The sequence below is a fragment of the Scyliorhinus canicula genome, chromosome 10 (genome assembly GCF_902713615.1).
Source record: "Scyliorhinus canicula chromosome 10, sScyCan1.1, whole genome shotgun sequence".
NCBI classification, from domain to species: Eukaryota; Metazoa; Chordata; class Chondrichthyes; order Carcharhiniformes; family Scyliorhinidae; genus Scyliorhinus; species Scyliorhinus canicula.
In genome coordinates, this window is record NC_052155.1 from 9,962,574 (window position 1) to 9,979,027 (window position 16,454).

Genomic DNA, 16,454 nt, shown 5'->3' on the forward strand with positions numbered 1-16,454 from the left:
TGCTCTTCCTGCATCTCTCTTATAAACATACTAACCTTCTGAAGCTTAATTCTGACACTATTACCTCAAACCTTTTTCCTTTATGTTTACTTACAGGTCTGAAGGTGCCTATGTATTTACTTTGTGTATTTATCGCATGTCCTATGTTTTTTTATGTATGGAACGATCTGCCTGGACTATATGCAGAATAATAGGTTTCACTGTACCTCGATACACATGACAATAAATTTAAATCCAAATCCCACTGATGATTGTGTTTTACTGATGGGCACAGTGGCTCAGTGGTTAGCACTACTGCCTCACAGCAGCAGGGACCCAGGTTCGATTCAGACCTCAGGTTACTGTCTCTGGCGTTTTCACTTTCTCCCAGAGTCTATGTGGGTTTCCTCCGGGCGCTCTGGTTTCCTCCCACAGTCCAATGATGTGCAGGTTAGATGGATTGACCATAGTAAATTGCCCCCTAGCATCCAAAGGTTAGGTGAGACTGTGGCGAAAGGGGGGGGGGGGGGGCAGATAGGGTGCTCTTTCAGAGGGTCGGTGTAGACTTGATGGGCCAAATTGCCACCTTCTGCACTGAAGCGATTTGATGAAATGCATTATTTGACAGGCAGTAATACTGGTTCCATTCTCATCCCAAAATGTTCACAATTCAAGATCCACTATAAGCCAAGCTGGGTGTGTTCTGCATTGAGGTACCATCTTTCAAATAAGGCTTTAAAACCAAGGATATGTTTGGCTACTCATCAGAGATAAGAAATTCAGCAGGTCAAAGCCAAAATTCATCCCACAGTCAACACATTAACCAGTGATTCATCTCTCTGTTTGCACTTTTTCCCCCTTGTCTGCGTGGGTTTCCACCGGGTGTTCCGGTTTCCTCCCACAGTCCAAAGATGTGCAGATTAGGTGGATTGGCCATGCTAAATTGCCCCCGAGTGTCCAAAAGGTCAGATGAGGTATCTGGGTTATGAGGATAGGGTCTGGCCATGGGTCTAGATACGGTGCTCTTTCCAAGGGTCAGTGCAGATTTGATAGGACAAATGGTCTCCTTCTGCAATGTATAGATTCTATTCAATGAAGTGACTATAACAAAAAAAAACTAATTGGTCACGTGCAAAGTCACTTATAAAAAGGGAGTGCCAGGAAAAGCAGGCGTGAAAGTATTCTGACACTGACAACATTCGAATACAAACAAGCCAAAGATTGGAAAATCAATGCCCCTGGAACCTGTGTGTGGGGTCTTAAAGCTGCCAAATTAGGGGGTACCTGCAGGTGAGGAAAGTAACACATGAAGCACAAGCACACAGACAGGCTGTCCTACATCCTTCAGATGTGGAGCCCAGAGTTTATTTTCTTTCACAAGATGAGGGTGTTACTGCCATTTCAGAGGGCAGCTAAGAGTCAAACACATTGCTTTGGGTCTGGAGTCACGTACGCCAGACCGGGTGAGGACGGCAGATTTTCTATCCTCAAGGGCATTCGTGAATTAAATACAATACTCCAGTGAGGCCGAACCAGTATTTTATAAAGGTTCCTCTTGCCTTCCTTGCTTTTTGAAAATTAATTCAGATTGGTCACATGTACTGACGTACAGTGAAAAGTATAGTTCTGCCAGGATGATTTACGGGATGTGGGCATTGCTGGTTAGACCAGCATTTATTACCCATCTCTAGTTGCCCTTCAGGAAGTAGCTTGAATGGGGAGCAAGGCCTTTTTGAACTGCTGCAGTCCCAGAGGTGTAGCTACACCCACAGTGCTGTTGAGGAGGGGGTTCCAGGATTTTGCCCCAGGGACAGTCAAGGAACGACCGATACATTTCCAAGTCAGGATGGTGAATGACTTGGAGGGGAACCTCCAGGTAGTGGGGTTCCCAGGTATCTGCTGTTCTTTTCCTTCTAGATGGCAGTGGTCGTGGGTTTGGAAGATGCAGCCAAAGGAACCTTGGTGAGTCACTGCAGTGCATCTTGTAGATGGTACACACGGCTGCCACTGTGCGTCGGTGGTGGAGGGTTTGCATATCTGTAGAAGCGGGGAACAATCAAGAGAGCCGCTTTGTTCCGGATAGAGTTGAGCTTCTCGAGTGTTGTTGGAGTTGCACTCATCCAGTCAAGTGGAGAGTATTCCATTACACTCCTGACTTGTGCCTTGCAGATGGTAGACAGGCATGGGGTTTGGGAGGGGGGTTGAGAAGAACGCATGACTAAACATAAAACAGTACAGCACAGTACAGGCCTTTTGGCCCACAATGTTGTGCCGACCATTTATCCTAATCTAAGATCAACCTACACTACTGGTGAAAGGCTGCTGAAATGCAGATGACTTAATTACTAACTTTCGGTAATTTTCTTAGGAAATTAAGTCTTAATGTGGGTTTGAGAGAACAGGTTTTGAGTAATTCGTTATTCCTATTGGTGAGAAGTGTCCAGCAGTTAAAGGTACACTCCAATGGACGATCAATAACCCCAGTAACTGCAAGTTTTTAATCCTCAAAATTCAAGACATTCTGCAACTTTAGACTGCCCTTCCAGAAGTAGTCATAACAGGGGAAGGATCAGGAGGCGAGTTACTTGCCATAGGATTCCTGGCCTTTCACCTGCTCTTGTAAATATGGCTAGTTCAGTTCAGATTCTACATAGAACAAAGAACAGTACAGCACAGAACAGGCCCTTCGGCCCTCGATGTTGTGCCGAGCAATGATCACCCTACAAGCCAACGTATCCATCCTATTCCAGTAACCCAACAACCCCCCCATTAACCTTATTTTTTAGGACACTAAGGGCAATTTAGCATGGCCAATCCACCTAACCCGCACATCTTTGGACTGTGGGAGGAAACCGGAGCACCCGGAGGAAACCCACGCACACACGGGGAGGACGTGCAGACTCCGCACAGACAGTGACCCAGCCGGGAATCGAACCTGGGACCCTGGAGCTGTGAAGCATTTATGCTAACCACCATACTACCATGCTGCCCCACCATGCTACCGTGCTGCCCCACCATGCTGCCCCTGATCAACTCCAATTCCAGTGAGGCAATCTGATCGCTGTGTCAAATAGGGCTACATCCATATCTTTGACCATGGATTCATGGGTTTCCACAGTCTGATTGGCTTTCCCCAGAGTTGCTTGAACAGGGGCCAAGGCCTCTTCGGCTGATTTCCTGAGGTCATCTGACACAATATGACAGCAGTGCTTTTCGAATTTCTTCACCAAGATACTAGAAAGCACCTCGGCCGTTAGCAGAGTGGACAGACAACCAGAAACTGACTCCGCCATTTTAACTGCCGATGAGCTCCAAGCCCTCAGGCTCCATCGATGAGCTTCTACCCTCAACCTTCTTTTCCTTGACATTTTTGGGCATTTCAGTCATACAAGATCTTTGTTACAATAATTCTGTGGTTTCGAGAGTAAATACTCCATGGTACTAAGAAAAGGGGCAAAAGAGTGCTCCAGCAGGACCCACTTCATGCACATCCTCCCCCTACATTGCGCCACAGCAAATCCTGTTCATCAGTACTTTAAGTGAATGGTGATGCACTGTTCATCATGGAAGTCAAAACCAGCCCAGCTCTAAACAAGCATTTTGAAATCCATTTACAATTGAAAGCTCAAAATGTTTAGTGAAAGGTGAGCCATATTCTTTTTTTAATATAAATTTAGAGTACCCAATTTGTTTTTTCCCAATTAAGGGGCAATTTAGCGTGGCCAATCCACCTACCTTGCACATCTTTGGGTTGTGGGGGAGAAACCCACGCAACGGACAGTGACCCAGAGCCGGGATCGAACCTGGGACCTCGGCGCTGTGAGACGGCAGTGCTACCACTGCGCCACCGTGCTGCCCTTGTGAGCCATATTCTTGAACACTGACTAGGATCTTGCGCTCAACCCTGGTGTTGAATTAGATTCTCAGTTTTTGTAGTAACAGAGGTGACAATTGGCCTCGGTGCCCCAAGGGATACATGCTTAAATCTGGGTTCCCACTTCGGCAAAAGTGCTAGAGTAATACATACAAGGGCAGGATTGGCCTAGGTTGCCCTGCTCATGGAGAGGTAGTGGCATAGTGCTATTGTCGCTGGACAAGTAATCCAGAGAACCAGAGGCATTCTCTGGGGACCCGGGTTCAAATCCCACCATGGCAGATGGTGAAATTTGAATTCAATATCTGGAATTAAAAGTCTAAAGGTGACCATGAAACTGTCAATTGTCATAAAAACCCATCTGGTTCACTAATGTCCTTGAGGGAAGGAAATCTGCCGTCCTTACCCGGTCTGGCCTATATGTGACTCCAGATCCACAGCAATGTAGTTGAGTCTTAAAATGTCGTCAAGGATAGGCAATGTATGCTGGCCCAGCCAGCGTCGCCCACATCCCGTGAATAAATAAATAAATACAGAGAAGCGAGGAAAAGTAGCTACTTGGATAAGCAATCGTGAAGCAACTGAAATATGTGCAGCTGTTTTTCCAAGTAGTTCCTTTGGAGAACTCTCGAGGAGAAAATCATTTTGTAAAGTAAGGTGAATATTAGGTTCTAACATCTATTTCAGGTTAAATATTACACTTACCGTTTTAGTCTCTTCACCATTTATTTGAAATTCACTTATTACCTCTGTGCCAATACTGTGCGATGCCTGCAATCATGAAAATCACAGACTTTATTCATGGATAATGTGCATTTCACATGATAGATAGTTTCTGTCCTCCAAAAAATTCAAATGGCAAATTTGCTATTGTTCAATCCATTAATGCAGTTGAAGACGGGTATGTCTTAAGTGTTCCAACCTAAAAATGATCTAGGAAAGCCTAAATCCCATGCTAAAGGAACAGCAGGAAAAAACTGTCCATAACCCAAAGTCAGTGGCACACATCGGTTAAGCATCAACTAAATTAGAGAGCTGTAGAGAAGAAAGGTTAGTTAAGATAGGCAGAAATATAAAAATGCAGTTAAGTGAGAATGTCATACGAAGAAAGAAATGGTTTGCTTTCACCTACAGGAATGGCAGAAAGTAAATAACTCCCTCCTCTACAATTCAGATAAAGATGGAAAAAAGCCACGCAAAAAATGACAACTAAACACAAGTATGTTAGATTGCATGTTAAAAATGTCCAAGTAATTCACATTAGAACATTAAGCAATGCGCCAAACGGCATTTCATTGTTCAATGGCACTTTACATGAGACAGTGACGATTTATTTTTGGTCTGCATGCTCAACTTGCTACTGTATCATGCCCAAGATAAGGCTGCATTAGAGGATGCATTAGAGGATGCAAAGAGATCATATTGAAATATAACATTCTTGGAAGGCCTGAGTGAGTAGGTGGGGAGGGGCTTTTTCTCTGGCTGGACAGCCTACTAACTGGTGGTGGTGGTGGTTGGGGGGGGGGGGGGGGGGGGGGGGGGGGGGGGGGAAGCAGCTACCTCACGATATAGGCTGTTAAGGACCGAGATGAGGAGAAATCTCTCCACTCTCCACATCGGAATTCCTGACCGCAGAGGGTTGAGCATATTTCTTTGGCACTGAGCCAGGCGATGAATAGGATGGGAAAAATATTCAAGGTCAGTCATGATCTTACTGAATTGTGGAGCAGCTCCAGGAGCCTGATGGCCAACCCCTGCTCTTATTACCTCATGAACGCATGACAATTTATTTGACCGAGAAGCATCTCCCGTACCTCTCAGATACGTTTGGTTTTAATTTGTAGCTAAAGTAAGTTATCTTCCCTGTGACAAAAGGGTTGATTTCTCAGGTGATAATTCATGTGGTTGGGTATAATTTTCCTTCTGCTCCAGGTGCTGAGGGACTGAAATTAACTGCTTCCTGGGAGTTGAACAAATCCTTATCTCCTTAACCAACAATCAAGAGAGTTACGAACAAAAACATAGCGCAGATGGAGAAGTGGGGTTAACAATCTGGGACAAACACATTCAACGCAGTGAAGCTCAGTGAGCAATCGCAATGATTTATCTGCAGAACTCTTTGGATCTCTGGTTGAATACCAAGCAGACATGTTTGAGGCTCAGTTTGGTCTTTGCTCTGGACGGTCTCCCTAAGCTTCTGTAGGCTCCAAGATAAGGAGGTGTTAAATAGAGAAAGGTCGATCTCTAATAGCACATCAAATTAAATCGCAACAGTGGGAGCAGCAAATATTGATCCAAACAGCAAATGGTAAATTAAGGTTGAACATCTTTGTAAATTCTTCAAAGTGGAGAACAGACAGAATGAACTTCCGCATTGGATAGTGGACCCTTTCTACTACAGTCAAGCTCGACAGTGAAACTATACAGTGAAATGTCCGAGAGGTGAAATGAATATGGCAGAACACACTGCACCAATGTGTAAACTGTCAGATAAATACAGATTTAAAAATCAGAGTGATATAGCCAGTGGGAATTAGCATCTTATGAAAACAGAAATTTACCAAGCTAAGCCAACAGTTGCAGTACCATTTCTGTATTTGTCATGAGCAAAGAGCTGGAAGTATTCAAGAAATGCTTCATTACCTTTGAATGTGCATCTTTTTCATTGCTGATCGACTCTCTCACATCTCCCTCTAGACTTTTGTTAAAGTCTCTAAAATTAAATTTCCACAACAATGAAAGATCTTTTAACAGCAGAGGGACCTTCAAAGGATTTTTGAATGCTACTTCGACTGTGACTGGTTCTACAAACAACAGAAAGAAAAGCCCAGTAAGAATTATAAGAAACAAAAGGGGAAATGCTGGAAAATCTCAGCAAGTCTGGCAGCATCTGTAGGGAGAGAAAAGAGCTAACATCTACAATTCATCCTCTGATGTTAGTTTCTCTGCTGTTTGACCTTTCACATCTTTTGTTCTCTCTGGGGACTGCCATTAGCACGCTTTCCCCTTGGTTTCTGTGGCCATTAGCACCCGGTTTCCCTGGGTTTCTGTGGCTATGACTCATCTTTCATTCTCACTCCACAGAGTAAATATTTCCCACTCTCTGTCTGTTAGCTTTGAGCCATCGGACTTGAAACGTTCGCTCTTTTCTCTCCCTACAGATGCTGCCAGACTTGCTGAGATTTTCCAGCATTTTCTCTTTCGTTTCAGATTACAGCATCTACAGTAATTTGCTTTTATTAAGAATTATACGAAAGTACAGCATGACGGTAAAACCAATTGTGAAAGGTTTGGAAAATGTACATGACCCTACAGAAACCAATAAATCCTGTTCAACATGAAAAGGAAGTCGTGTTTAAAAACCTTGTCCAATATTGAAATTGAGTAGGATGACCAGATTTTCAAAAGCCAAAACCGGTATGCATTAACAAGCTTTGGGAATCATGATAATTAAGTCGCTGGATCTTGGCAAGGGCTAGTTGAAGGTATGTGATGACATCTCCTTGAAAATGTGCAGCCATTGTTGGGAATCCTATTCCGTAGATAGAGTCACTGAGAAGTGTGCAACCAATTTCATTTTAACCCAAAAACTCTTCTGGAACACACTGCCTTTCGATACTGTCTCAATGTGCTGTAATTTTACATATTGCTACTTTGCTTCTGTACAAACAACATGCAGTGAAACTACAGGAAATATGAAACAGCAATTCAAAACAGCACGGTCAGCAATCCATCCCATTAGCTGAACATAGAATCATAGAATTTACAGTGCAGGAGACCATTTGGCCCATCGGTCCAACATGAACAGATTGCAGTAGCATGGGGCAGGATTGCATAATAATAATAATCTTTATTTTTGTCACAAATAGGCTTACATTTTTTTTTGATAAACAATGTTAATGAGGTATTTTTTGGCATTGTAAACAGTAGAATTACAGAACATGAAAACAAAAGGACTGTACAATAAACAAAGTACACAGTGCAATTGCCCTAACCCCTCCTACCCAGATCTGCCTAATTTAACCCCCCCCCGGGGCCACCCTGCTGACGATTAATTCTCCGTGAAGAGATCAATGAATGGTTGCCACCTCCAGGCGAACCCTAACAACGACCCTCTCAAGGCAAACTTGATTTTCCCCAAGTCCAGGAAACTCACCACGTCTGACAGCCAGGCTTCCGACTTCGGGGCTTTGACTCCCTCCAAGCTAGAAGTATCAGTTTCCGGGCTACCAGGGAAGCAAAGGCCACAGCGTTGGCCTCTTTCTCCCCCTGGACTTCCGGGGCCTCTGAAACCCCAAAAATCGCCACCTCCGGACCCATTGCCACCCTTATGTTCAATACTTTGGACATGATGTCCTCGAACCCCTGCCAGTATCCCCTAAGTTTTGGACATGCCCAAAACGTGTGGACATGGTCTGCCCATCCTCTCAGACACTTTACACACCTGTCCTCTACACCGAAGAATCTGCTCATCCGGGACACTGTCATGTGGGCCCGGTGGATGACCTTATGTGGGCTGAGCCTGGCACATGTTGCAGTCCCATTAAGCTTGCTCAGCACGTCCGCCCACAGGCCTTCCCCAATCTCCCCTCCCAACACCTCCTCCCATTTATGCCTCAGTTCCTCGGTCTGCGTCTTCCCCCATCCCATGAGCTCTTTGTAAATATCCGAGACACTTCCCTCCCCCACCCATCCTCTAGACACTACCCTACCTTGGATCCCCCTTGGTGGCAAGAGTGGAAAAGATGGCACCTGCCTGCGCAAAAAGTCCTGCACGTGAATATACCGGAATTGATTTCCCCTCGTCAACCCAAACTTGGCCTCCAGCGCCCTCAAGCCAGGGAAGCTCCCTTCCAAAAACAAATCTCCCATCAGCTCAATCCCCGCCCTCCGCCATACCCGATATCTCCCCGGAGCAAATCGATGGTTGTCACATATTGGGGACCAGACCGATGCTCCCGTTGCTCCCACGTGCCTCCTCCACTGTCCCCAGATCCGAAGGGCCGCCACCATTACAGGACTGGTGGAGAAGCGCGACAGAAAGAATGGCAGAGGCACTGTCACCAACGCCCCCAGACTGTTTCCCCTACATGAGGCTGCCTCCATCCGCTCCCAAGTCGATCCCCCATCCCCCCCACTCACTTCCTTATCATCGCTATGTTATCCGTCCAATAATAGTTGCTGAAATTCGGCAGTGCAAGCCCCCCTTAGATTTCCTTATTGATCAAGAATCTGTCCATCTCAGTCTTAACTATGCACAAAGATTCTGCCCCCCACAGCTCTCTTGGCAAGGGGTTCAAAAGACACTCAACCCTCAGAAGAAATTCCTCTTTATCTCAGTCTTTTTCAAGCTCTGCTGTAATATCTTTAAATAATGTTTACTAACATTTTCCCCATGACAGATATTGGGCTAATTGGCCTGCAGTTTCCCACTTTGTATCCCTCCCTTTTCCACAGCCGGAATCGGTCCTGCTCCTTCAATGTGCAATTCAGTCTGTTTTCCCTTTGCAACAGCTAACTTAAATGCAAATCAGCAAAAGGAGAAAAAAAAGCACCTTTGAGCAAAGCAGAATGCATGACTTAACTACTGGTGAAAAGCTGCTGAAATGCAGATGACTTAATTACTAACTTTCGGTAATTTTCTTTGGAAATTAAGTCTTATTGTGAGTTTGAGAGAACGGGTTTTGAGTAATTTGTTATTCCTATTGGTGAGAAGAGTCCAGCAGTTAAAGGTACACTCCAATGGACGATCAATAACCCCAGTAACTGCAAGTTTTTAATCATCAAAATTCCAGACATTCTGCAACTTTAGACTGCCCTTCCAGAAGTAGTCATAACAACAGGGGAGGGAGAAAGTGCTCCTGCATTTTAACAAGGAAATACAAGCCAATGGCAAAACAAAGGACTTGCATTTACATAGCGACTGCTATGACCTCAGGGAATACAAAGTGCTTTAAAACTAATGAAGTGTTTCTGAAGTGCAAATGCTGTAGTACTGTAATGTAGAAAACATGCCAGGCGGTCTGCGCACAGCAACTTCCCACAAATAGCAATGAAATAAATAGAAGAATTCATTTTTAGTCATGTTGTTTGACAGCTCGATGTTGGCTGTGACATCGGCAGCACTCTACTGCTCTCCTTTGGGTATTGTGGGATCTCTTCCATCGAGCCAAGCTGACAGCTACTTCATTGTAAAAGGGAGCAGGATTTTCTACAATTAACAAAGATGTGAAATTTCTAATCTTGCACTGAACAGTCAAGAACTTACATTACAAGTGCCCAGACTGGAGAATTTATTCTGACCGATTTACCTTCTACGACAGCCACAGGAAATCGCAAGTTGTCAGTCTGGCTGTTTAGACAGTACTGAGTGAGCTGAAAATTCTGTGGTACCGTTCCTTTATTCACCATAGCTGCTACCTGCTCCTCAAGCTCTTTCCATTGCTGTGAGGCTTCGCGCTCGTATTCCTGATCTAAACTGACGTGGGTGGCCGCTTGCTTTTCTCCTAACAGAAATAAGGACAGTTAACAAACACAATTAATTAAAAGGGCTCTGCTGGGATAAAATAATTGACAAGCTGACAGGAGAAAATCCCTGTGAAATCCATCTGCTTATTCACCATCAGGTTTGCTCAGTTTGTAAACTAAAAACACGTGGTGTGGCATGGCTTCAATTTGGTATCGTACCCCCCAATCAAAATAGTGAGTGAGTTTGTAACTGGCCACAAACCGCCACCGCCCCCCCCCCCCCCCCCCCCCCCCCCCCCACCCTTCACCCCACCATTCAAATACTTCAGAATTTTTTGCTGTGAAAGTAGGACAAGCAAAACATATTTACATCATTTACTGCACTATGCTAGGGGCTGGGGAGTTTGGTCATCAAATTACAACATGTAATACGATTGAATAAAGCAGCTGATTAAATGAATGTGTAAATATACGAAGGTCACGGTTTGTGCTGAACTCCATCTATAAGGGCTTGCCTCACACCTGTTCACAATCTCTTTTGGATACATATTACATAGAGCTGGATTGAGACAAACTGCATAGACAGCAAAAAGGTGTTACGACGAAGTTGGTCTCAATAAAACGTAGGCCAAGAGCTATCCCAAAGAACTGCAACTCAACCGTCCAGTACAAATGGAGTGAAATCTACAGGCAGAACTCGTCAATGCAATGTTCTCCCCCATCTGGAGTTTAGTGATACCCTCAGGATATCAGGAATTGGGAATGAAAATACAAGAATGAGCACTGTGATGAAGAAAGATCACGAAACCAGTTGATTTCCACCAAGCTTGGAAAACAAAACTGAAGCCCAAGGTCTCACGCAAACAAAAGTTCAACTTACAACTTTACTGGACTAATAAACCAGAGGCCTGGGCTACCAATACAGAGAATTGCACATTACACAGTGGTAATATTTGAATTTTAATTCAGTTTTGTTTAAAAATGTGTAATGAGAAGATGGTTACTACTAGTCGTGACCACAAAGCTACTGAATTGCTGTTAACACAGCTTCTAGTTCACAAACAGGAAAGAAAAGCTGCTGGCCCCATCTGCTCTTGCAAATGTGTGACAACCAATCCCACAGCGGGGGGGGGCTGCATCTTTACTGCCCCTGACCTTGTCATACAAAATCAGGGCAAGAAGTTACACGATAAACAACCTGGCCTATGCCACACATATTCCAGCAACAAATTAAATAAAATCCCGCTTATATCTCTCGTCTCGAAAGGGACAAAACTTCAACAATGAAGCAACCAACCTTCAGAAGGTCGTCTGTCATGTCCAAAAAATACCCGAGTTGCTGAGCTGTTAATGCAGGGCAGAGGAAGCTGGGGTAAAGGTCCATCAGGTGAGGATTGGTTTACACTCTGAATCAGAAAGTGAAAATGTTAATAGTTTGATGAAAATCTATTTTAAAAAACTGAAATAAGTGAAACAGTGAAAACGCTCCACTATTCTTTCACTTCCTCTTTCTCACTTATACTTTAGTTCCATTTTTATACCATTAACTTTTATTCTTCTTGTTACTCAATTTACAACAGTGACTATCTTTCTACAGGTGCTTCACTGATTGTAAAGTGCTTCAGGACTCCCCGAGGTTGCGAACAGTGCTACATAAAAGCAAGTTTTGCTTTCATCTTTACTACAAGCAACAAAGAACACCTCAGGAGTTCTGCATTATTTTTCTTACAAGTTAAAAGCCTTCGGGATGGCACAGTAAAGATTCGCCATATTGATTTCTGAGTTGTTCTGTACATGGAGAGATCGGGTGGAATGGTTCTATACTCTCTGGGATTTAAAAGAATGAGAGGTAATTTCATTGAAACACCAGATTAAAAGGCTGGACAGGTTGTTTCCGAGAGAACAGAACTAACGGCATAGCCTCGGGCTAAGGGATCAATCACTCAGGACTATGATGAGGAATTTCTTCCCTCCGAGGGCAGTAGATGCTCAATTGTTCAATATAGAATCATAGAATCTACAGTGCAGGAGGCCATTCGGCCCATCGAGTCTGCATCAGCCCTTGGAAAGAGCACCCAACCTAAGCCCATACCTCCACCCTAACCGCACCTAACCGTTTTTGGACACTAAGGGCAATTTAGCATGCCCAATCCACCTAACCTGCACATCTTTGAACTGTGGGAGGAAACCGGGGCACCCAGAAGAAACCCACGCAGACACGGGGAGAACATGTAGACTCCGCATAGAGTGTGATCCAAGCCGGGAATTGAACCTGGGAGCCTGGAGCTGTGAAACAACTGCGCTAACCACTGTGCTACCGTGTTGCACCCTGACTATATCCCAAACGGAGATAGATTTCTGAACTCTGGAAAATCATGTTGTGGGAATCAAGTTTAAAGGTTGCATTGAAGTCACAGATCAGCCGTAGTCTAATTGAATGGTGAGTAGGCTCGATAGTCACGTCGGTGTGGGCTACCTCTACATTATTTTATGCTCTCAGGAAATGAAAATACCCAAACTACTGCAAAAGTTCTTCGGGAATGTTATATTTTGCAACACAAACAGACTACATCTTTAATTTAGTACAAAACGTACCATAAATTTATCACAAAACTCAGATCCAGCTTTATTTAATCTACTCAATTATATGAAGCCCCACCAAATAATCATTCGCAGTGTGGACTTATATTTGATATTCATTTAAAACTCAAGAGGCACAGCATTTCTGAAAGTGAAATTACCTCCCATTTCCCGGCAAGTTAGGAAATTCCCGCACAGCAAGTTAAACGAATGAAACTTTGAAGCGGTGCATTGGGAAGAAAAATGCTGTCAATTCTTTCTTATAAGAAAAATAATGATTCGTATTTACACAGCATCTTTTACACCTCAGGGCATCCTCAAAGTGCTCGTCAGCCAATGAAGTGTTTCGGCAGTGTCTTCACTGGTGCGATGCAAGCTAATTTTCACACGGCAAGCTCCCACAATGTGATAGCCAGATCATAAAACCACAGCAATCAGGACCAGCAGTAGACCATTCGGCCCATCAAGCTTTCTCTGCCATTCACAGAGCATAGCCGATCGGATTGTGGCCATGGCGCAACTTTCCTTCCTCTTTCCCATGATGCTCAACTTCCTTGTTGATCAAAACTCCAACTCAACCTTGAATAAATCCAAAGACCCAGCATCCATTACTCTCTGTGGGACAACTTTTCAAAGTCTAACGGCCCTCTGAGGAAAAAGATTCTTCATCTCCATTTTAAACAGGAGAGGCCCCTTATTTTTAAACTGTGCCCCCTAGTTCTAGATTCCAATACACGAGAAACAGCCTCCCAGCCAGGCAAGTCTCCTCAGGGTCTCACACATTTCAATAAGATAGCTCTACTAAGCTCAGAGTACAGGCCAACGTGTTCAATCTTTCCTCATAAGATGACCCCTTCATCCCAGGAATCAGCTGAGTGAACCTTCTCTGAACTGCTCCTAATGAAGTATATCTCCCCTGAAGGATGACAAAACTGTACACAGTACTCCAGCTGCTGTCTCACGTAGGCCCTGTACAACTGCAGCAAGACACCTGTATTTTTATACTCCAACATCTTGCAATAAACTTCCACATCCGATTTGCCTTATTAAACATGTTGTACCTATGCTAACTTTTTGTGAATCAGGTACAAGGACCCAGATCGCTCTGCAGCATTCTGCAATCTCTTGCTATTTAAATATTCCACTTTTCTATTTTTCCTGCTAAACTAGACAACCTCACATTTCCCACATCATACTCCACCTGCCAATATTTTGTCTACTTTAAGGAGAATCCCAAGGCATTGTATACGTATATTAGGAACAAGAGGGTAGCTAGAGAAAGAGTTGGTCCACTCAAGGACAAAGGAGAGAAATTATGCACAGAACCAGAGAAAGTAGGCGAGGTCCTTCATGAGTATCATCCTGAAAGATGGTATATCCCTCTCATTGTCTTTCTCAATGGAAGCCAAGAGTTATGAAATATCTCCTTAAATGCCTGCCACTGTCGTTCTACCGTCTTATGTTCCACTTTAGCCAGCTATTTTCATATCCTTGTAACTTGCCTTTGAATGTAAGACAGTAGCTTCAAGCCCAAATTTCTCACCTCCAAACTGAATGGAACATTGTCATGTTACGATTACCTAGATAATCTGTTCAAGTGATACTGGTTGAGGGACAAATATTGATTAGTACACCGAAGAGAACTTCCCTGCTCTTCCTTGAATAATTGCATGGGATATTTTACTCAACCTAAGCAAGCCTGGGATGCCTTGGTTTAGCGTTTCATCCAAAATGACAGATCTCCAACAGTGTGCACTCTCTTCATACAGGAATGAATATAAATAATCCTTTGTGACTACAGGCCTACAATAAATATACTGATTAAATTTTTCCTGCCCGAAGAAACAAATAAGCAGAAAGTACAGGCACCAGCCGACCAATGCTGGTACAGCCCTTGAACAGTCTACATTTTCAAGGCAAATTGGGAATAGAAATATAAAATTATACGGTTTAGGCCATTGCAAGATCACAGTGACGGGAATTGAGGGGGTCAAACTAACACTGGGGAAGCAAGTCACAAAAGAGAACGTTAGACAAATATAAGCTAAAGAAAATTAAAAACAAATCAATCAACTATACCTTGGAAGAGAAGAAACTGAATAGTATAGAAGAACAAAGGCAGCTCGGGATACAGGTAAAAAAATCATTAAAAGCAACATCGTAGGTTCTCAATCCAATTACTACCGACCAAAGGAGGAATCAAAAAACCAGGTCCAGTATAATTTTCGGATTTTCTTACCTTATAAACATACAGGTACTCCCTAAGGAAAGCTTCCTGCTGAGCTGCTGTTTGCTTACTGTCATTGATCAAAATATGCCTGAAGGCCGACACTGCATTGTCCAGCTGTCGCAGGGTAAAGGACTGCCGACCAATCGTGAAGTTAATATGATCCTCTGCCAGACTCCATCCTTTACCTTTGTAAACTTGCATGGCTTGACTGTAACACCGCAAGGCATGTTTGCGCTGTAATAAAGCATAGAACCAATTTGGCCAAGGTTACTGAATGTGCGAAAGCAAGGTAAACCATCTATTATGATCCCAAACCAGACCCCAAAAGTGGCTAGGAAACTGGACCAAAGCCCCAATAATTTAGTTTATTTATAAGGCTGTGCGAAAAGAATGATTCGCTGCAGGGACGATTGTATGGAAAAATAGGACGTTGGTATTTCTAAAACAAAACTTTATTTTAAATATAATATTGAACTTTTCACACCTTAACAGCTTACAATTACTCCTTAACACTACATCTCTTCTTTCTCATTGAACAACACATTTCTCAATCCATCGTGAATTAGCAGGGCAGAGAATAATACTTGCTTTATAAAACAGGCTTGGCTCCTGTTAGAACCCCTTCAGACTCTGGCTGATGGTCTTCAAAAAGCTGGTTCACCTGGTGTGTTTCAACTTCTTCCATGTCCCCAGACAAGACTATTCTGCTTTACAGATTATTACACTTTTATAACTATCTGACTGTGAGAGAATTGTGAACTCAGTTTCAGGCAGATCAGAATTCATCTCTTAGCTCTCCAAAAGCTTCTCCAAAAATGAACTGGCTCTCTGCATTCCTGGGCTTCACCCAGCAATGATCTCATCTCCCAAAACTGAAAAACAAATAATTTCTGCAGGCTGCAAAGCACATCAACTCCCCAGGACTTCCCCAGTCAAACTATATTCCTCCGGTCAATTTTGCCTGCTATTTCCTACAAGTTCCCAGGCCTTTATAAAACACAATCATTTTTTAAAACATGACCACTGCAGTCAAACACACCATAAACCCAGGCTTAACCCTTAAATTGTCCCAATATTTAGACGCTAATATTCCCACCATCCTCCATTCGTCACACCATCTACTGAAGATTTGATTGAAGCATGGAGAATCCAAAGTGCAAATTTTAAGAGTTTTAAATGTTTAGGTACTCTACACGCTTACCAAGAGAATTTTTTAAAAATTACATATACTAAACCCAACTATTTATTTGACTTGGTCTGAATGATCTCCTCCTGCGTTGTACAGATTGTGATTGCCACTTACTTCAGGGTTCACCTTCCACG

General features: G+C 43.5%; 1 protein-coding gene across 2 annotated transcripts in view; it reads right to left on the reverse strand.

Moving 5' to 3' along the window:
* The window catches only part of trappc8 (trafficking protein particle complex 8), a 180,049-nt gene that overhangs the window by 45,556 nt on the left and 118,039 nt on the right, over positions 1-16,454 (reverse strand). For both annotated transcript variants that reach the window (XM_038808588.1, XM_038808586.1), the window contains 5 exons: positions 15,141-15,365; positions 11,619-11,727; positions 10,165-10,359; positions 6,497-6,657; positions 4,559-4,624 (listed from right to left, as the gene is read on the reverse strand). In XM_038808588.1, coding sequence (XP_038664516.1) covers positions 4,559-4,624; positions 6,497-6,657; positions 10,165-10,359; positions 11,619-11,727; positions 15,141-15,365 — 756 coding nt within the window. The remainder of the gene's footprint in view (positions 1-4,558; positions 4,625-6,496; positions 6,658-10,164; positions 10,360-11,618; positions 11,728-15,140; positions 15,366-16,454) is intronic.